This window comes from Asterias amurensis, chromosome 12, assembly GCF_032118995.1.
Source record: "Asterias amurensis chromosome 12, ASM3211899v1".
NCBI lineage: Eukaryota > Metazoa > Echinodermata > Asteroidea > Forcipulatida > Asteriidae > Asterias > Asterias amurensis.
This window is the reverse complement of record NC_092659.1, coordinates 14,593,269-14,615,446: the sequence shown is the minus strand read 5'-3', so window position 1 is coordinate 14,615,446 and position 22,178 is coordinate 14,593,269. Positions and strand designations below refer to the sequence as shown.

The following is a 22,178-nucleotide window of genomic DNA, read 5'->3' as shown; positions in this document are numbered from 1 at the left end:
TTTTTAACAGAAACAAAAGGCACACCAATCAAAATATTGAATAATGTAATCTTCGAAATGGAATGTATGTTTAAATCCACGTTTTCAACATTTTCCCCGTCTTTAGTGTTGCTTTATAGGCCTCTAATGGCAAGCAATAAAGTAAAAATTGTATTCGTCGCAATAAACACATGCAATTCTTTCAGCAAGAAAAAAATTGCTTAAAACCAAACAAAATTGACCATTAGTAGCATATTTAAAACTTAAACAGTCACTGCCCGGTTTCTTTGTATAATTGCTAAGTTATTGAATGATAGCAAAATAAAATGGTAATTTTCACCAAATGGTTTACTTAGTTTAAAAGTGGTCTGTTACTTTTGTATTTTTGGTAGTATAGTTGTGCATTTACTAAGCAATAATTTCTGTTTTTGTTTTTGTTTGTTTTTTGCTGTTTTTTTTCTGTTTTTTTCTCACTAATTTAACTTTTTACCTGTAGATTGAACACTTTTTCTAAATACAGAAGAAATAAATGTCATATATCCTACAGGTGCCTTAACTCGTCAATGACTGCTAATACATGTACCCGAATCCCAATGAGATTTATAAAAAGCATTCTGATAATCGCAGTTATAACATTGCTCAATAACAATGATTTGAAAAACCACCAACAAGGAGATCTTTGTTTGCAAATTACATTAATCGACACACCTTACAACATACTCATTAAATAATTAACACAATTTAAAGTATGTATTACCTAGTTTGTGTTTGTCTCAACACACTATCACAGTAAACACTATTTAGTGATAATCTCCTTAAAGTCACCTGGAAATAGAATTTTTTCTCTTTCAAACATAAGAGTATATGCTTGTTAAAATACGAACAATAAAACAATTTTTTTAGTAATTGTTTGTCACGATTTATATGTTAAAAAAATATATAAAGTTGTTTGGGGGCTGACTCCGCCTACCCCTTTTGTGACGTCAATCGAGGCAGACTTTGCCTGCAATGCGTTTAGTAAACACACGTGCAAAGTACATGTACGTCCAAGTCGTGAGTTGGTACATTTCAAAAAGTGTTTTTCTGCATTCAGCAGCAATACACCTGGTCGGCATTTTTTTGAAAAAAACAAAAACATTTTTTTTTGAACCGTACAAACTCACGACTTGGTCCGTACATGTAATTTGCAATTGTGTTTACTCTACGCATTGCAGGCAAAGTCTGCCTCGATTGACGTCACGAACAGCGCCTTCTCGGGTCGGGGTCTACTCTTAAATTTGTAAATAACATAAGAACTGATTTTTTTAAACCTCAGTTAACTGTTTGTTCACATTCCACTCATCGAAACACATATTTTATTGATAAAAGCTTTATTTTGAAAAAATACCACTTCCAGGTGACTTTAATATAGTGTGTCTCCATACAATTAAAGCGTATATCTTATGGTACAATCATCCCAAGCACCTTTAGTATAACATTATACGAAAAGGAGTGTGACTTCCAGTTATCACTACTTGTGTTTGTTCCAACATTACCAATTAAAAATGTACACAAAATCAGTATGTAATGATACAGTCTTCTTAACAAAGTGTGCCCCAATACTATTACAGCATATACCTTATGTAACAATCCTCGAAAGTAACTTGAATGTTTAAAAATACACAACAAAATCCAAAGTTTCAATGATGTACCGGGTCGTCAACAAACCCATTGACATCCCCGACAACCAGCTGATCCCAGCCAAGTCATCCACCAGAGGAAATAACATGAAACTCCTTGTTCCATCAACCCACACCAGCTTACTGAAAGACTCCTTCTTCACAGACACCATCCGCCTGTGGAATTCACTGCCCAAGCAATTTACTGAGTCACCAACTCTGGATGTCTTCAAGACCAGACTGAACGGTGTCACCTTCAGTTAATTATCCATCCCCCCACACAAAATGCTTAAGTGCTTTTACTTGCACAGTATATGCGTATCTTTTTATGCCTTGAGTTTATGTCTGCTACCAATGTGCGAACATACTCCAGAGGAGGTTTCTGCACAGTATATAGGAAGATGATGAACTGAGCCATCCAACCATCACTGTGTGTCCCATACACATATATTACAGTATAATACAGAATTATTATTTAGTGATACAGTCTTTGTATAACACAGTGTGTCCCAATAAAAGAATTAGAGTGACGTAACACTCCTCCCAAGTAACTTTAGTGTTCAAAAATAGACAAAACAGAGTACCGTCCAATCACCACTGCTTGTGTGTGTGTGTCCCAACACACTATGACCTTTTTAACTGAATAATTATATATAGTGATAGAAAGAAAGTTCTTAATATAGTGTGTCCAAGTAACTTTCGTTTGTAAAAAAAAAATACAAGCACGCAGAAGTGCGACATCAGTTATCACTACTCGTGTGTCCCAACATTATCACAGTAGGCCTATATACAAAACCATTATGTGGTGATACAGTTCTTATAGTATAGTGTGTTCCAATACAATTAGACTATATTACAATCCTCCCAAATAACCTTTTATATTAAAAAATACACATGGAATAATGATATCTAGTCATCCTTGCTTGTGCTTGTCCCAAAATGTTATCACAGTATATACAAAACCATTATGTAGTGATACAGTCTTCATCACTTGGTTTGGCCCAATAAAATAAGAGTATGGTACACAGACAAATAATAGTTAAGTGTCAGTCGTAAGGTATTAATGCTTACAGATAGGCTTGTCTCAAAACATTATGAACATGCAAGAAAACAACATGTTATCTTGAGTGTACCACATACTTATTGAAAAACCATGTCACATCAACTTGCCAAAGACTTTATTATAATACAGAAGTCAGAAGTCTAAAACAGCAAACAGAGTAATAAAGTAGTAATTGCTTATAGGTGCACATCAACACACTTCTATCAAATAATTGTAGAAAGAAGCAATTCATTGTATCCAAAAAAATGTAAGAAAGCCTGGTTTGGTCTCAACACAAACTTTATGAGAATGTAATTTCAGTCGTCAGTAGGCCTACTTGGGTTTGCCCCCTCACTATAGAACTTAAATTTAAAAATGTGTAACTAATGCAGTTATTTAACAACAGTGGTTTCCAAACACACTAATACTATGTACAATGAATCAATACTCATGCATTTATAAGTTATTGTTTATTTAGTTTATCCCAACACTTACTCTTTCAAATTCCAAACTCAATCTCAGTACATAAATCTGTAATACCTTTCCCGAGTCTAAACAAACTCAAATAGCCAAAAAATCACTTTGATACTAAACTCTAAATTACTGATAGCATGTATACTTATCATGCTCAGTTATCATTAGTGTCAAAGACATGCTTGGAAAAAATACAACATCCTTGTAACTCATAATATAACCAATTAGTTTGTAAAAAAAAATCACTTTGGAACTTTATTCTGAATTACTGATAGCATTGCTTAGTTATCATTTAGTGTCAAAGACACTTATGCTGAGAAAAAAATACAACATCCTTGTAACTTATAATATAGCCAATTAGTTTGTAAAAAAAATCACTTTGGAACTTAATTCTAAATTACTGATAGCATTGCTTAGTTATCATTTAGTGTCAAATACACTTATGCTTAAAAAAATATACAACATCCTTGTAACTCAAACAGCCAATTAGTTTGTCAAAATTCACATGGCAAGTACATGTATTAAAAAAAGAAAACTAATAAGCAATTTACACTTAAGTGCACCTAAATTGTGCGAGTCCCAACTCATTTATGGTACTAACTCCACTTTCTTTTTTTGATCTTTATCAATATTTGGCATGTCATACACACACGTTTTGTGTAATATATAGAGGAACAAATGAGTGTATTAAGCTAACAGCTTCTGGGTTTGCCACATGTCATTTATATACAGAGAATATGAAATAGTACGCCTTATTATCATCATGTTTGTTCCTACATGTACAAAGAGACTCAATACACATCTTTTGTCACTGCTTGTTTCTCCCAAAACACATCAAATTACAGAGAATCATATCTGCCCTTGTTATAGTTATAGTACAGTATGCTAATATACCGAGAAATACATCCCATTGATAGACATCAATACTATAATTTAAAAAATCCAAACATATTTAGCACTTGGGTCTTTCCCTAAACACTTATAATAACATGCTACCCCCCCCCCCCCAAAAAAAAAGAAGAAGCTATGAATAACTTCTCAAACTCTCAACGCTTGATTACTAAATTTATAATATACAGGAAAGAATTTTACGTTTGGCTTATCAAAAAACCATTTACTCTAATTATACACCAAACACCATAAAGGTGGTCTGCACTTATCCAAATGCAAAGTTCATCTATATTACAAATTAACAAAACATAGGTTAATCACTGTCAGGTGTATGGTCAAACTCACACAAGTATCACAGTCATTTGATGTGTCCAATATCATAAGAGCAAAACGTCATCTAATAATTATATCTACATTACTAACGAGCCCGCCATTAATCGCACAGGTGGCTTTGTATAGTGTGTATCAACTATTTACAGTGTACCGGTTTATAACGAACGGTCCTGAAAACCTTGTGGTATTTTTTCAGAATTGGCAAGTAATCTATACAATGTTTCAACCGAGACTTTAATTTATCAGCGTTCGTCGTATATACAGAAGCTCAAGGTTTGACGAAACATTATTCCTCACACTAAACTTGCACCAGTCTGGTTATCTGTTGGCAAAGAGGTTGAAGAGCTGTCTGCAGATCAGTTATGCCAATTCTCTCTTGCAGCCTTACCTGGCAGAAACAAAGAGGAAAAAACAAACAATGTGTTAATGTTTTAAGACTAAGCAACTTAAAATTAACTAAGAAAGGGGGAACTTTCATCGGTTTAATGGTTAGAAGCGTATGATAGAATAAAGCATGTTGAGAAAAATTTCACTTTGAAGTATTGTGTAAAAATATAACAATTGGTTATGGCCCAAAATTTTAATCTGAGAAGCTTTCTCAGATTTTGATTCTTAATAGGGATTTTTCTTCCTACACGGATATTATTCGCTCTGGATTTTCAGCGATATCTAATCAAAACTGCGAACGCCTTTGAAAAACAAATTTCAGATGTTAATTTGAATGTGTACATCTACAGTTATATAGAATTAAAATAATCAAACAAATATTGTTTAAGCATTGGATATTGGTCTTTCAATAACCAATGCTTTAATTGAGTTTTAATCAAAACTCAGATTGTATAAACTTCCTTTTCTGGTGTGAAACTAAATGCAGACGAACATTGTTCAATAAAATTAACACCTTTAATAATGTATAATCATTTGTAACTACGTAACTTCGATACAGTGAAATTATACACCAGAACACTTACTTATTAAAGGTCTTCAGTATATGCCAATCGCATGTGACCCTCTCTTTGATATGGGTTTGCGCTTCATCTTGGTGGGCTTTTCTTTTTCCTTTTGCTGAAATTGGTGTAAAAAGAAGATATAGTGAACAACAGCTTCCAATAACTTTAAATGTGAATTCATAAATACCTCAGACAGTTTGGCTATTCCTATTGGTGGAGAGCGCGTCACGTGGGTGTGTATAAACCTTCGTTAATTACCAGTAAAAAGTGTCGAAACATAGGCATGACACGCGAGCTTGCACCTGTGCTTAGAAGACAGTTTCTTAATTTCTATTGGTTGAGAGCAACGGCCGGGACAGCTGTGCCACATCACGCGATACGCGCAACGCGCACAGCATTCCTTTATAAGGAGTTGTTTAACCGAGGGCCTTACCATTTAAAAGTTGAAGGGGTGTTGTGTTGAAAGAAATCATTGAACAGTTTTTGCATTTATTTTAAGTGTGTTGAATTTGGGCTTTAAAAGGCGTTTGTTATAATTAACATGGTTGGAGAGATGTTTTGAAAGTAGAATATAATGATTCACAAAAATACAACTCGTGAACTTAACAATGGTCTGCCATTTTGTAGAAAAGAAAAACCACACAGTTTTGAGGGATCTTTGTGTGAATCACTATATTTTAAAGGCTTTATATAGCCTCAAAACACCAAATTTGAAGGCAACATATCCCTTCAAATACCGTAGGACTTGTCATGCACTATAGGAATATATCTTGCGTTTTTGTAGTATTGGTAAAAGTTTGTCAATATTAAAAAGGGCAAATCAATATTAACCTTTTTGCCATAACCTCATTTGCTTAGTACTTACCTTGATTTTTCTATCGAAGAACTCCAGAAGTTTCACAATGTGACAGAGTTGTAGATCCTTGTTGAGCAGAGGCATCACACGATCATGGCCACTCATGTCCTTCAACAGGTCACGCAGTCTCTTCTTGCAGTCTGGTTCAAAGCTATGTCGGGCCCTGAGGTAGCGGAAAACAAACCTCTTCAGGATGTCTCTGATCAGGATGAGGGCATCGCCAGGTCTTTCGCTGCAACATCTCTCCAGCTCATGCTCAGATTTCACAGGGAGCTTCATTTGAAACGTTTCATCTAGAGTCTGTACAGTAGCAGTTGCTAAAAGCACCTCTAATTGCTGATAAAGAGAAACTATGTGTTTCAACTTGATGGATGCGAACAGTTCTGGTGACTCAATTGTTAAGATGGCACTCCATTTACTGATGTAGTCTTGTAAAGTAGCCTCTGGTTCACCACTTGTTCTCTTAATTAAACCCATGAGAACTTCTAACTGCTGAAGCAGGTCGTTTGTGGAAGTACCTTGCTTTCTTCTTTCACCTTGATTGACCAGATTTGCGATATCCTTTGGCAAGGTTTCCTGTTTGACTTTTGTTGACATTTCCTCAAGAATGGCTGTTGAAGAGTGGTACAGATCATCTGAAAAGATAAAGCCTTCCAATGCGCAGCCATCTGTTAGGATCATTTTATTCACTACAGTGGCAAAAGCTACTTCCATTTCAATCTGGTTGAACTCATATGTGATCTCTGTGCCCTGACCATACTCGGTATTGATGTCGTGATAGCAAAGACACTGATCATTCCAGGGATTGGTTATGATGTCTTTCTTCCCTACTTGATCGAGAGGCTTTGTTTGGAGAGCAGCAAGGTGGTTTTCTTTAATAAGAAAGCTAATTGCAGGACACTCTTTCGTAACAGCAATCTCAAGAGCCTCTGTCAAGAATTTGTTTTGCACTTCTTGTAGAGTTTTTATCATTTGCTTTAGGGTGTTCTTCTCTTTCCCTGTTGGCATCAGGCACTTTATGATATCCGAGTCCTCGGTGGTATATTTAGGTTTTGTAGTTTCACCAGTAAGTTCAGTCCATCCATCACAAACTTCTTTGGCTGCATCTCTGAAGGCTGTCCAGGGATCAGACATACTTGGAAAAGCCTCAATCAAAGATCTGACTGGTCGATCTGCATATTTGCGCTTTTCACGTCGCTGACTCAGTCGAGCACTTACTAGTTTGTTCCATTCAAGCAAAGCAGATAGATTGCCAACGTACTTCAAGGCATTGTACTTTGACAAAACTAGATGAAGGAAAGGGAAGCGTTCAACATTCTTGCTTCGATCACAGAAGCATGCCTTGAGATCTTCAAGAGATGGCTGACGTTTTTGACGGACCGATCTTGATACCAACTTGCATGTGTCTCCATCAATATTGTCCAACTCCTGTAGTTGATGCTGCAGCGATTTATCAACTGGTGTACCAAATGCTTCAAAGGAATCTTGCAGAAACTGTTTCCTGCATAGTGTGGAATTCGACAGTATCTTTTGAACTACTTTGTCTATCTCAATCTCCTGCTGGTCCCGATTTGCAGCTGAAACGAACGTGTACTGTGTATCTGTGAGCATTGGGCTGATTTCCTTAATGATACAATGAAGAAGCACACATGTGTCTTGACGACCAGCCCTGAGAACAACTGCCATTGTATCCCAAAGCTTGGTCATTCTCAAATCAAGCTCGGCCGCACTACATACACCAACCATATTGGACTCTGGTGGAAATAGTTCGGATGCAATAAACAGGCAACCATGAACCAAGAAGTCGATGATGAATCTTGACAAGATGGAGATGTTGCCTGTTTGTTCCAGGTTTTCCCAGGATTCAACCGGGGGATACTTGTATCCAACAGCGGTTTCCTGCTCTTCTTTAACAGCACCTGGCAAGTCTGGCCAGTTGATCTTTCTGCCACATGTTGGACATTTTACCCTATGTGAACCCTGCCCCAGGCTCTGGACTAACCATTGACTGCATTTGCAAATGACCGACCTTGTCTGTTGATTTGCCTTCCTGGCTAACGTTGCTGCACCAGGGAAATGCAATTCGTTAAGTTGTTCAGATGGACAGAGAAACTGCAAGAAATTACGCACTTGTTGACCTGCTGAATGGTTACCAACAGCAACTGCAGATATATGCAGCAGCACAGAGGCTAGCCTCACATCACTGACCTTGGACTGCTTTGATAGTTGCATTCTTCCCCTGAAATCAGACAATCCCAAGACAGCCTTCATGAGTTGCCACCATGGTGTTTCGTCAAGACTTGCCTTCTCAATTTCCTTGGCAATCCATTTAGCTTGAGACTTTTCAGAGTCAGTGAGGTATTTTGTTTTACCAGCAAAATAATAATACTCTGCAAGGACAGCCATGAATGCAATACGTTGTTTTGGACTGGATTTCAGACTGCCCAACACAGTTCTCATGTCAACCTTTTTGTTACGCAATTGCAAATCTGCCAAGGCTTTAGTGATCTCTCCGTTCAAGTCCATGTAGCTCATAGGATTAAAACCAATGCCAGAGCGGGAGCATAAATCAGTCAGATTAATCCCTTTTAGGAATTCAACTTCCCTGCTTAAACTTGACATCAGTTTGTGCAGATCATTGTTGCTGTCTTGCTGGGATAGGTATCTCAAAATCCATAGTTGGACATTGAGCTCTCTGTCACATTGTTTTAGGGAACAAACCACATCACGAATATGCTTCAGGAGTGCAAAGTCTTCCCCCGTCTCAGGAAACGTCTCAATATTGTCAATCAGGTACTCTGCGAAAACACGGAACAGCTTGTTTAAGAACGCCAAAGCACAGACAAGCTGAAGAGAACATTTATTCGCCTTTTCAAGCAATCGACACGCTTTCATTGCAGTCACTACATGTGAGGAAGAACCACCCGACATCATTCGCAGAGCTGTAAGGTCTTGAAAACCATTCTCCTCAATCAAGTCGCAACAGAGAACTGCAAAGTGGTGGTTTTCTCCAGATGGAAGTTCCAAAAGCACCTCGTCTAAAGTAACCAGATTATCTGACAAGTCGTTAGGATTCACACCTTCACGGATGACTTTTGTATACACAGACTCATGCTCTCTGTCCTCAATTTCATCACGTATGACACGGAACAAGACTAGTCGTGAGCCTTTAATGAGTTCCCCCTTTTCAGTGATAAGCAGTCTTAAAATATCATTAAGCAAGGGAGTGTCATTGTTAGATTCTAGACAGCGGCCAAAGTACTTCGTCAGAAACAATTGCTGCACAGATCCTTCAGGGTCTTCATTGGAAACCTCATGTATGATCTCTAGTACAAACTCAAAAACCCTTTCGCTGTCAAGAGTGTTGTCATCGATATCAGCTATGAGCTCACCAAGTGTAGCCAATTTGTCATCTGGAAGATTATTGGGCACGGCCAGCAAGTTGACAAAGTCTTTGCAAAGATGAAGGTAATGAAGCTCCTGTGGTCTCACCCCAATGCTAGCTGCCAGCAACAGAATGTTGTTGATGCGTCTCGCCCAAATATTCTGACTTTGGCAATGTTCTAAGAGAACTTCAGTTGGCAGTAGAGATTTGCAAACATGAGAAACAAGAGACAGTTTGAGTGGAATGTCAGCTTTATCTGATGTGACTGAACCGTCACTGTAGTAACTTTCAAATGCTGATACAAAGGATGAGGTGTCTGAAACTTGGTCGTGTTCCAAATCTTCCTCAAGTTCAGACAGTAAAATATCACTAGCATCTAAAAAATTCCCTGACGCAATACTCTTTTCATCATCAGAACATGGATTCACATCTTGACTGTCTATGGAGTCTGCTATTACCCCCAGTAACTGCACACAATCGTTCCCTGTTGCCACTTGGTACATGTGCAGAAGCTGAAGCTCGGCAGCCACTAGGTCAGACTTCATTCTAAGAGAAATATGCCAATAAGACAGTTGTTCGATCGTTGACAGACCCTCCACTAATGCAGAATCCTGCAATTTGACAAGCAACCTGGTAGCATGAACACGAGCTTCTTGAGACATTTGACTCACGCAGTCAACTGAGAAGACATTACACAGATCGTTCAGATAAAGATCAAGATTCTCTTCCATAAACTCATCATCAACATGTAGTGCCAAATCATACTTGATTGCTTCGGGTAGTCTGAAAAAGAAAACAAAGGACTTAAAGGAACATTACAGATTAGGCGAGAAAACAACTCGTCTAAGATCACATAGTTACGTAAAATTTGCCAGTAGTAAGTAAACATGCCTTGAAACTGTCTGAAATGTCATATTTGATGAGAAATACAAACAACTAATTTCCCACTTGGAGTCATGCAAAAATGTGTAATTGGTTTTTTTCTCGTGAACCAGAAGGCCGATTGATCTCAAACATGTCAGTTTGTCAGTTTATGTATTTTTTATGGTGGATTACATAAAGTGTCCACACTGCCAGCAGCGCTGCTTTAGCAAAAACTGATTCTATAATGTTCCTTTAAGCTTACAAGGTTTGATCCGTTGAGGAAAGTGTTTTTTTGGTACGTTTTTACTATGAAATGAGCATAGTTTTTTTTATAGTAAATTGTAGAAACTCTAACTTCTTGGCAATAAGTTAAATTTTAGTAATTGCAACCTCCAGATTAACAAGCAATCGGTGCTCCTCCATCTGAATTATAGGGTGATCTTCTTACACCGCGTTCTTGATCCTGCTAGGAGGTTCAAAGGAGGATCTGATCTCGAAAAGGCGCTCAAAGAGAGATCACCGGCTAGTGTGAACACGATCAGGATCAGGATCAGATCCCCTTTTTGACCTCCCGTTATTAAAAAAACCCAAATGTGAATGCAGATTGAGATCAGATCTTGCAATTTAAGCTGCTCACATCCAGTGTGTCGGGTCAAGAAATTGTAAACAAAGCTTTGCCTACCTGTCATCGTCCGTGGCTGGCCACAATCAATGACATCGACAGTAGCCTTTGCCGTCAGCTGAATAGAACTATGCGAGATCACACTCAAATGTGAACGCGGCACAAAAATGCTTGATCTCGCTTTTGGGATCTGATCTTCCTTGGATCCTTGTAGGAGGATCAAGTGTAAATGCGGTGTTAGTGTAACCAACCAATTTGGAGCAATCAGTCATTTGTTTACGTAATTATTTTAATTCCTTTCCTTAATTTATAAAGCAATTGCACATCAATGAGGCGTTAAGGGTATGGCGCGGAGCTATCCTGCATTGGCAGCGCTTGACTCAAATAATTTCTGCACAAGAAACAATATTGTTGTGTTTCATGCAAAAGAAAAATAGCCTACCTGTCACGTAAGACTTGTGTCAACTCTGTAGTCATCTCAGCCTCGTCAATATAGGAATTTTCTGCAATCAGTTTTTCCCTTGCATCTGCCATCAAGCACTTCAATTGTTCTTCAATGATGTCATACAGCTTGCTGAAGAAAGGAAATTCCAGCAATGGAAGTGTCTTATGTATTGGGCAAGATTCTACCCCATTTGGTTCTGGAAGTGCATGTGATCGAACATCGAAGATCAAGGGATTACAGAACATTGTTTTCCAAATGTCTTTTTGTTGAGCCTGACTGAAGAAGCTGTTCCAAGCATTGTGTCTCTCTAGAAAGAACACAATCTTGAAAAGTGGCTGTCTAATTTTGCGTTTCACGTGCTCCACAAGGGCATAGTTGAAGCTAGAACATTCAACAAGCAATTCATGTTCACATGCAACAGAAACCTGCCATGCTCCCTTATTAATTCCAGATTCATCAACTACTCCATCTACCCCATCTTTCTGGATATCCTGTAAAACTGTTCTGCAGAAACAGTCAATGAGCTTTGGAGACTCGGTGATTCGTCTGATCAACTCAAGAATTTCCATGACATCTTTAGACTGATCAGTATATGCGATACGTGTGAAACACCATGGCAAATTGAACTTAATGACATTACCAACATCAACCGTCTTGGCACAAATGTCTTCTATTGACATCTTGATGATTTCTTTAATCTGAAGCTCTGGTTCCTCCAGTACATCTAGTGTGACTTGTTGCCAGCCGCAAAGGAAGTTAAACTGCCAAGGAAAACTTGATGCCATCCCTACTTGGTCTCGTTCTACATGAACAATTATGCAAGCATGTTTGACTCCTCTGTACATTTTGTCCGTCTTGTACATGCCCATCCACCGGTCTATGAGGCATTTAGCAAGAAGCATATGCTTTGCATCTAGAGATGTCTTGCACTGAAGGATAAAGAATTGATCATTGCTACAATTGAAGCGTTGAAGTGCCGCAGTCAGTTGTCGTTCCGACGTGAACTTGCTCAGTTTCTCTACCTGGAAACTTGGCATGTCTGCCAAACAAGTACGAAGATCAGTGTGAATGCTACTGAAGGTATACACAATCAACTTCATTGGGTTGTCACGCAGAGAATATTCAATTGATGCTGCCTGTGCTCTGTTTTTCATCTCAAGTAACAACTTCAAATAATGCCTTAAACCACCGTTTACGGGGAGTTTCAGATACTGGTCCTGTAATTTGTGTACTTCATCCACAGCAAGGTTTGACTTTGATGACCTTAGAACTGCATCAGGTGGAGCAATTTTTACAAGGTCATGTTTACACAGCTGTACAATTTTATCCACTTCCATCTCTTCAGGCTTTACATCTCGACAGTGAGAAAACACGAGTGAGGGGAGGGTATCATTGTGGTATCCCAAGAATGCTTGCTTTGGAGTAAACTGCATGTTGGGTATTGTTGAGACGTCTTCAACCCACTTTTGCAGTGAAGCAATGACAGCCTTCTGTTGATCATTCACAACATCCATGAATGTGAGAGTTTGCTTCTCAAATCTATTCAACAATGGTGGATCAGAGTAGTCAACATTCTGCTGGTCTATAACGACAATGCACCTGAAATCTTGATGAACATGACACATCGGATTACTATAAGCACCCAGAGCTACACGACAATGCCGCTTCTTACTAACGATGGTGTAGTTCTGATTCAGCATGTCATAGAGACTACTATACACGTTATCCAGGTCTCGTAACACAAGGATATAACCTTCTTCCATGCAAAGAATTATCTCACTCAAGATACGATAGTTGTATTCCTCAGAGAGGTCATCATCAAACCGGCTTCCAAGAAGGGATATGTACTTTTTCTTCATCTTACTTAATACTTCCTCGATGATGCTTAATGCAGAGTCTCCACTTGTTATTAGCATCAGGTGGCGGGCAAACCTATCCTCCAGATTGTCTTCTATCAGCTTAATGGTCGTTGGTCTTGAATCTGGACTTTGGTCAACATCCATTGTATCCATAAAGTCGTTCATTATACCTGTCATAGCTTCTTGATTTCCTCCAAAGTTTCGAAGAAGACCGATCTCCAATGAAATGGCTGCATCTCGTTGTGATGAGGACATTGCGATACTCTTGATAAGTGAATAGTAATCTCTTAAACCATGGAAGTTTTTACGTGCCTGAGACTGATGGTGTGAGTGGTAAGCCTCAGCTAGTTTTTTCAGCAGCAGGTTATGCTCATGTTTTTGTTTACCTCTAGTCATGCCGCTCCGCATGGAGTTCTCATCTCGAATGGACTTTGCTGTTTCAAACAGATCATCTGCATTTGGTTCTGGTCGTGATAGATGTACAGCTCGGTTCATCTTTGCAGCATCCAGTGCCCAGTTTGATATCCCAACAACTGCCATCTCAGGAAAATCACCTGTGCTTGGCTCTAACAAGCTGTGAAGAACCTTGAGCGGGTTGAAGGAGGAGTTCTCTGCCAGACCTATCTCATCTAGGAGGACGACCGGTATGATATCTGGATTGTGCTCCTTATAGCGATTTGCCTTCTCAAAGACTTTGATGATTCCTTCTGACGTTGACGATTCTGATCCCTGATAGGAGACAACATAGACAGCAGGTAATGTCTTGAAGTATTTGTCCTTTGAGTCAGGTCCTCTCAGATTAGTGCGAATGAGCTGCATTGAGAGTGACTTGCTGCAGCCCGGTTTTCCAACCAGAAACACAGGAATCCTGTTTAGAATGGAAATAAGGACAACGAACACATTCTCTCGCAGTGCCTCATTTTTGGCAATTCCCTCCTCCAATTCCATTCGGTTGAGAATGTCAAGTTGTTCGCATTTGATCACCTCTTCAATGTGGCCTTCTGAAAATTCAGGATGATTTTTCGTTTTGAAGATTTTGGACATCTCCTCTCTGTACAATTTCCTGTCATTAGCTGTTGTTAATCGAGAATGGTAGCAGTGTGCTAGTGCAAGAATTAAAGCCCTAGTTTCATATTCTTGACCACACGTGCTGTTGTGCTCGACTTTAGCAAGTTTTTTGTCTTTCAGCATTTTTGTCATCCAATGGGCAAGATGTTTGCACCTATTGACATCTCGCAGGCTTACACTGTAATTGTTCTTCATAGTGCTTTTTATGAACTCCTGTGACATTATCAAAAGGTCCACAAAGAGAGGCACTAAATCATCATCGATATTACCCTTGATCATTCTCTCAATGTAAGCTTTTTCATCTTTTGCATCCAGAGCACCATAATCCCACACATAATCCATCAATGCCTCTGGCAGGGGGTTTACTCTGTACACTAACTTTGACTGCTCGTCAGTGACAAGTTTATCGGTTAATCCAGATGTCTGGATGTCTCCCTGACGCATTGAGTAAGGATTGCAAGCTGCCAGAAAAACAAGGTTGATTGGCAACAGTTCCCCACAACAACTTTGGTGGCAAATAACTTCACTCAAAAGCCCTAGGTGATCACAGGTATTGATTTCATCGAGGAAGCACCATATTTGGCCATCAAGATTTTTTTCAGCTTCTTTCTTCTTGCTATGGATGAAGTCAATGATGGTGTCAATTTCAATTCCTGCATGAAAGTTGAGTACATAGAAAGGTACCTCGCAAACACGTGCAAGGTATGTAATCAGAGTTGTCTTCCCACATCCAGTCTCACCCATGATGACAACTGGGATCCGAGACTTAATCCTCATATAAATCAAGACCATCTTCATTAAGTTATCTGGAGTCAGTGCATACCCTTTGTCCAAATGGCCAAGTTTGCTCCTTGCAAATGGATCTCGAGTGTTTCGACAGATTTTCTCCAGCACTGATTGAAGTTGGTCTTGTGACACTTTTTGGTAGTCGGGTAGCTCTTTGTCAAGTTGCTGTTCGAACAGATTCTTTACACTTTTGGGGACCTGACTTAAGAGACGATAGAGAGTTGACAATGTTTGAGTGTCTTGCTGGTTGAATACTACCATGAGGTGATTACTATCTGCCCACTGTACCATGCCTTTCACACGTGCCACCATTTTTTCTGCAGTCACCGATGGACCTTGATGAAGTTCATTCAAGGCTTCTGCTGCATCTCTACCAGTCGTTGACTGTGTACCACCGGTCTCTACGGAGCGAGATGAAAATTCTTGTGCGACAGCATCAAGTGCTTTGAAGAGGTCTGATCGTACACAATGTTCATCTTTCCCAAGCATAATGTGCAGTGCTTCTTCAGTGAAGTAATGAGAGGCAGACAGTTTCTTCAGCTCTGTTGCTAATACATTCAGGAACATATTAACAGTAGTAAACGCCATCTTGGATGTTGGAGAGAAGTGGGTTCTTAAGAGATGCCTGCACTTATCCTCTGGGAGCAGTGATCCCTTTGATGAACTGGAAAAGGTTATCTGCTTTGCATCAAGTGATCCATCATTCACTGCGTTCAAGTAGCTGCACACAACTTGAACCGGGCTGTTAACCTCTTCACTCACCAGGAAACTCTCATAGTTGTCCCATTCAATGTGACGTCTTTTAAAGTTACAGCAGTTTGTGAGTGAGTCACTAAGGCTATTCTGTTGAGTGTTTGCAATTTCAATCAAGATGTCACTTGTATTCAACTCACACAAAAAGGTACCTGCAACCACCATGCCAACCACCAAAAGCTCAAAAATGAATGAATCAATCAAGCTTGGGTTTGATGTTGTTCTTATGTCAATGTGAAGCAGTTGAAACTCGGATGGAGGCCTCTGCAACAACTGACGGACGAGATCAGTCTTTGTCTGTGGTCCTCCCATCGGTAACAAATGGCAACCTTTCCCCTTTTCTGATGCTCTGCAAGATATGTACTCCGATTTTCCAAGCCCAGGAACTTCAGAAGTGATTACTTCAACATCTGGCCAACCCTGCTCAAGACAGTCTTGCATTTCATTGGATGTCATTCCTTGTATTCTGTGAGTGTAATGTGGAGTAAATTGATCGATAATGTGGTGATGGCTTCCCCCACGGCAAATTATGGCCAACAGGAAAGGACATTCCTCTTCCCCCTCTTCCTGAATTCCCCTCACCTCATCGACCAGCATAAATTGGATCTCTGTAGTCAGCTGTTCAACATTTATGAGTGCATAAAGATCTTTTTGTGGCATTGTGGATGCTTTGCGACACCTCTGTAACAAAAGGTACACTTCTTCCCATGTGTTTTCAGAGTGGCAGAAAAGCACATGATTTGCCTGAGGGTACTTTCCAGTTGTGTTCCTTAGCAATGTCATGAGAACTGGAATAGAGTTTGTGCTGTCTGGGTCTAGTTCTGCTACAAACACAGTTCCATGTTGGACAGTGCTTTCGACAGTTGCCTTTTGATGAGGTTTAAGACACACAATGTCTCGAACAGGAGACACCACATCTGAAAAAACTTCCTTGAGAGCTGCACCAATCTGGAAAACACGCTCCCTCAAATCCTCAGTGTCATCTAGTGATTCATAATACTCTCTTAAGTTGATGTCCACACTGATGTCAGGGTTGACATAGTGGAACAGATTAACAACTTCTCTGCTCGCATCAACTTCTCCTCTAAAGAACTGATCTAGCAGCCATAGTTGTCTCGCATGGAAGAAGTTCAAGAAGTAGAACTCACCCCTTGCATCCTCCAGAATGACTCTCCAAGTACAATCCTCTCTTTCCAGGCGATCCTTTAGTGAGAGGAGACTCTCCAGATCTCGGACACTATCATGGAACCGTCTGAAGTGGTAGTGACCAGAATTAGAGAGCCTTGAACAGAGCGCAACAATTTCAATCACCTCATCTATGCATTGTATAAATTCCTGGAGATTTTTGGACAAATGACTATCATCGTTATCCCCTTGTCTTCTCTCAGGCTGATGAGACATTCTTGAGTTCACCATGAGGAGGGCTCTACTTCGTAAATCATTAAGCTCATCTTGCTCATATGTTGCACAAGATCCATCATCCCTTGTGTAGCTCATGGACACCTTGCACAACTCCCCATCTTCGCTCAAGACGAATTCGTACCAGCCCTTCTCAAGGGCACTTCTGATTATTTTCTTAGTCATCTCTCCTCGCTGAGCAATGTTGTTGTACAGATTCTTCAAGGCATGGAAATGTGCATTGCATGTTCTGATCTTTTCAGACACGTTCTTGATTTCTAGTTGTTTACTCTTGGCTATGGCCTTGATGAGCTTTTGCGGTGTGTCCATGACTTCAATTCTCAGAAATGGTCCCATGTACCGCTGTACTTCTATAAGATCTGACACAGTGGACTCGTTGATTAAAGAATCTGACCTCTCCTCCACGGCGTCTGTGAGATTTCTGAGGTCATCGTCAATGATGGGTTTCAGGAACAGAATCAAGTCTTTAGAGAGAACTAGCGCATTTATTGTGCACCAATCATCGTCATTAAACTTCTTATCAACATCTTGGATTGACTTTACTGCCATATGGACTTCTTCAATCGTCTTGCCATCATTTTCAGGGTCAAAGATGTCAACCAAAGTTTCCACATTTTTCATCAGGTCACCCGTTTTTTGTTTATGTACTTCAAATAGCATGAACAGACAGTGCAACTGCTTAGAAAAAACTCTCATTTCTTCCAGGTTAATCCAAGTCTTGAGGTATTCCATTGATTGTTTGGGGGGCTTAAAGATTTGCATGTTTTCAAGCTCTTGGTGGAGTTCCTCTGCCTTGATCACTCCAGCAAACATAATTTTCATGTTATGAACTGTCATGGTCTTACACCCTTTTGCAATGTCAGAACGAAGTTCTTCAAACACAGGCAGACATTTTGATGAAACTAATTCAGAGAATTCATCAAGTTTCAGAGACTTCGACTCAGGCTCGTCTTCGAGCTGATCTTCAGTCTCCGCATCAGATAGTTCTTCTACTTCTGAGTCCATATCTGAGGAAGAATCTTGAGCTGTAAGTGGGGCACTGCCAAGTTTTTTTGTTTGGATGCTCTCAACAACAAAAAGGCAAATGTTAGAGAACACAGTGGAACTCGACAACTTCAGTGTCCCTTTTGCAATTTCCAGGAAAGGTGATAAGAACCCCCAGTATCCAGGATCAACAAGACTCGTCAAACATGTTTGACTTTCTGCATCAACATGTTGCCTTCGTAAGTGAAGTTCTTTTCTCATCATGTCCAGATCTGTTTCACTCAGAATCCCTTTAAACTTGCTGCAAAAAACCAAGAATGTTTCCAGTTGGTGAAGCATTTCTTCATTGGCCTTAATTATGAAACAAGGTTCTTTGAATGTTTGATGCCTTTTCTTTGCATACTCTGCATCTGTATTTACATGTCCACAAAGTTGCACCAGACAGTCCTGATACTGTTCGAGTCTAGTGATAAACCCAACAGTGACTTTCTTTTGGAAGAAGTTCTGCTCTACAGAGATCAAAGTGTTCACCACTGCTTTGTACACCCAGTTGTTCTGCAGTTCCTTGGCCATCTTTCCTTGTGCCCTAAATACGAGTGTCCAGAAATCTTTATTCTCTAGGAGTGGGAAAACGTCATCCTTGGCTCCATACATGATTTCAATGAATTTTGAGAGGACATCAACAGCATGTCTGTAAAACAAGCAAAATGTCAAACAAACAAAAGTTGAAAAAATATAGTTGGTTCAAGCAGGGGCTATTGATTTGTTTGAACATTTGACACAAGCAAACAACAATTTTCATATATTACTTAAAATGCAGCAATTCAAAAAATTTCAAATATTTATGAAATCTATTTAATTGACCTACTGCAACACAGTGCAGTGCAAAGTGATGCCGAGGCCAAAAATCCTCAACCCCATCAAAATTATTAAGATCTGCTTCCATTGATCCACTTCCTGGAAATTTCAGTATGCACCCACAATTTTGGAAGACAGGGATTCTAGTACTTACTGTGAGTGTAGGTCGATGATCCCCTTGGGTGCATATGGCTTCAGTAGTTCATAGATGCCGCTCACGCCCATCACTGTGCTCTGAATACTCATGATCAGGTGCTGTACAAGAAGTTTCATTCCGGCATCAGACAGAGTAGTACTATCACTCTTGGGACTCTTAAACACTATTTCTAGAAGTGTCTTCAACTTATTACTTTGACTGATGAATGCCAAAGTCCCTGTGTCTAGCTGCTCAACTAAACCTGGTAGTTCACTCAGCCACTGGGTAGAATGTACAATAGCCAAGAAAACGTAGATCTTGTGCATGAGTTGTGCTGACTGTGATTTACTTTGGAGTTGTTTCTCGAAAATAGCTGTAACCAGTTTCTTGAGGTTGTCTGGACTCACCCATTTGGTTACCCATGGTTTGGATATAACCTCCAAGTTGTAATCAATGCCAGCCTGCCTGTTTTTCTGCCCAAGAATTGTCTCTAAGATGACGAGAAAAGTACTGGAGACTTGATCCTCTGGAGGCGTTTGCCAGAAGCTGTCATCAGTAAGCAAACTGCTCATAAATTTAGTTCCATGAATGGACCATTCTTTGCTGTGAGCAAGTGACTCAAACACAAATTCTTTTGCAAGCATTTGCATTATGACCACATCGGTTTCAGCAACCATTTTCCAGATGTCATGGATGTCTTTCTGTTGAAGTGACAGCATCTGTTTTTGGAGTGCATCTTTAACCCAGCTTCTGTATCCATGCTCATCCTGGAAGATGTGAGCTTTGTCTGATTGGTTCAGAACTTGAAGGAGTAGCTTTACATCTGTAATACTCTGAAAAACCAGACTGATTAGCTTGTCAGAATGAATTGGCTCATAGTGGTTTAGGCAGACTGACAAAACCTCTTTCTGGTCAGCAACTGTTAGTTTGTGATCTGTTTTCTCAGTACCACGATTCCAGCTTCGATGCAGTGCACACAACTCGCTTGCGCTTATTGCAGGAAAGGTGTAAACCACAAGTTCCGTCCAACTCCCTTTGACAGCACGTAAAGAACGTATTACGATGCCTGTAAGGTCGGAAGATATGCGTTTGTTGGCTTGCTTCTCAAGGGATGAAGAAATACTCTCTGTGCAATGTTGAAAGGCTCTTAGAATGGTCTTTGCAATCTTGACCAAATCTGGCATTGCTGACTGCCTTGAACAATTACCCAACAACCTTGCTAAGAAAACAACCTGTCCATCATCTAAACCAGCCTCCTCGATTAAGCTTGTTATGTAAGATTGTACGTCTTTCAAAAAACTCGTGTCCTCAACATTGGTTGATAATGACTTGAGCTCTTCTGCATGATCATCAAAAAGATGATCCTTGATATTATCCTTGTTGACAATCCCAGCCAAGTACAGGCTATGAAGTAAGTGGCCAGTCATTGTCTTTTCAATTGTGAGATTGTAATTGAAGATATCTTCATTCTCCAGTTGCTTTACTGTTCTTTCACCCTGCTCTTCGTTGCATGAAGTTTTGTATCGAAGAAGACCCAGCCATCGAGAGTCATGTGTGTAACTATACTTGTATGTGTAGCATGTCTTTTCTGTCAACTGAATGGAAATGCATGCACTCCACCAGGTTTTCTTTGAAAAAGGCAAATTAACAGCAATTTTTCGGAGAGTCATAGGAATATTGAGTGGCTGCACTGTTCTTTTACCACCTTCCTCGATAGAAATTGATACTTCTTTGATGTGTTCAGCCTCAAGATGGACGCAAAACCTATGAGATACCTGCAAGACACAAGTAATTCACCAGTTACTGCTTAAAAGAGAATACAGATTTAGGTTCAATATAAGAATTATCATTTCTGCATGTTTGTCACAAATGTTTTACCCAACACAAACTCACACATAAATTCTGTCGACATTTGAATTTAATGGATTTTCATGCAGAACTTTGATATAATATAATTGTGTAGAATTTTACAATTAATGGATTAAAAAATTAATGTTCAAAAACTTTTCATTTGACAGAAACAGTCTAAACATCTCCAGTTAAATCTTATTGTTATTACTACATATTTTAACTGTTCAATACCTGTTTAGTAGCTTAAAACGGGTAAGCCAGCCTTTCCTGCAGTTTGAAGAAAAGCTTGTATAAGCAGGGGTTGAACAAAGGAAAATATTTTATAGCGCGGGTTGAACCAACGACATTCGGACTGGCACTTTACCAACTGAACATTCGGGCCGTATTATTGCGGTCTCCCTACATACCTTGTGCACATGGGGTCATTTGAGTAGAGCCCCCTACAAACCAGCTAATAATGAAAATAAGACAGCTCGGTGATCCTTTTCTGCGTGCGTACGTTCTATTTGATTGTTTCATCGTTTGTCATAAATTATAAAGATCCTTTGTCAACATCTTCGACTAACTTTTTCTCTCTCAGTATTTTGTGAATGTAACAAACTAAAAGTTACCCATCGATTACTGTTCTCTAAGATTGACTTCTGAAGCTCAGATGTCCCTTCGTCTTGACTAGTTGAGTCAGCTTCTGCATGTGGAGGCTCTACATCGGTTATCTCAAGATCTTTAGCATCACCGCTTGACGAAACATCTTTTGGAGGATCTTCCGTCTGAATAAGGATAATTTAAGAATGATTCCATTTTTGTAAATGATTTTCAATAAGATTTTAAAGAAGAAAAAAGAGATTATAATGCAAACACAATGTTATTTTCAAAGCTTTTTAGTTTATGTGAAGAGATAGTTTTCCTTCTTGAAAAAACAACACAGTGTATTTACAAACTCCTTTTTGATAGATAATTTAGTTTTC

The 22,178-nt window shown here is 39.4% G+C and overlaps 1 protein-coding gene across 3 annotated transcripts; it reads right to left on the bottom strand.

The window, feature by feature from the left end:
* Positions 1-4,211: 4,211 nt before the first annotated feature.
* LOC139945004 (uncharacterized) lies at positions 4,212-21,032 on the bottom strand. Of its 3 annotated transcripts, none has more exons than XM_071942230.1 (5): positions 19,381-21,032; positions 11,497-19,059; positions 6,193-10,351; positions 5,349-5,442; positions 4,212-4,765 (listed from the first exon to the last, which is right to left on the bottom strand). In XM_071942230.1, the coding sequence occupies exons 1-4, from the start codon at positions 21,030-21,032 to the stop codon at positions 5,362-5,364; spliced, it is 13,455 nt and encodes a 4,484-aa protein (XP_071798331.1). In that variant the 3' UTR covers positions 4,212-4,765; positions 5,349-5,361. The 3 variants fall into 3 exon arrangements, with proteins under 3 accessions (XP_071798331.1, XP_071798333.1, XP_071798332.1); XM_071942231.1 differs by having other exon boundaries at positions 4,670-4,765; positions 5,352-5,442; XM_071942232.1 differs by lacking the exons at positions 5,349-5,442; positions 19,381-21,032 and having other exon boundaries at positions 11,497-18,247.
* Between the last annotated feature and the right edge of the window lie 1,146 nt (positions 21,033-22,178).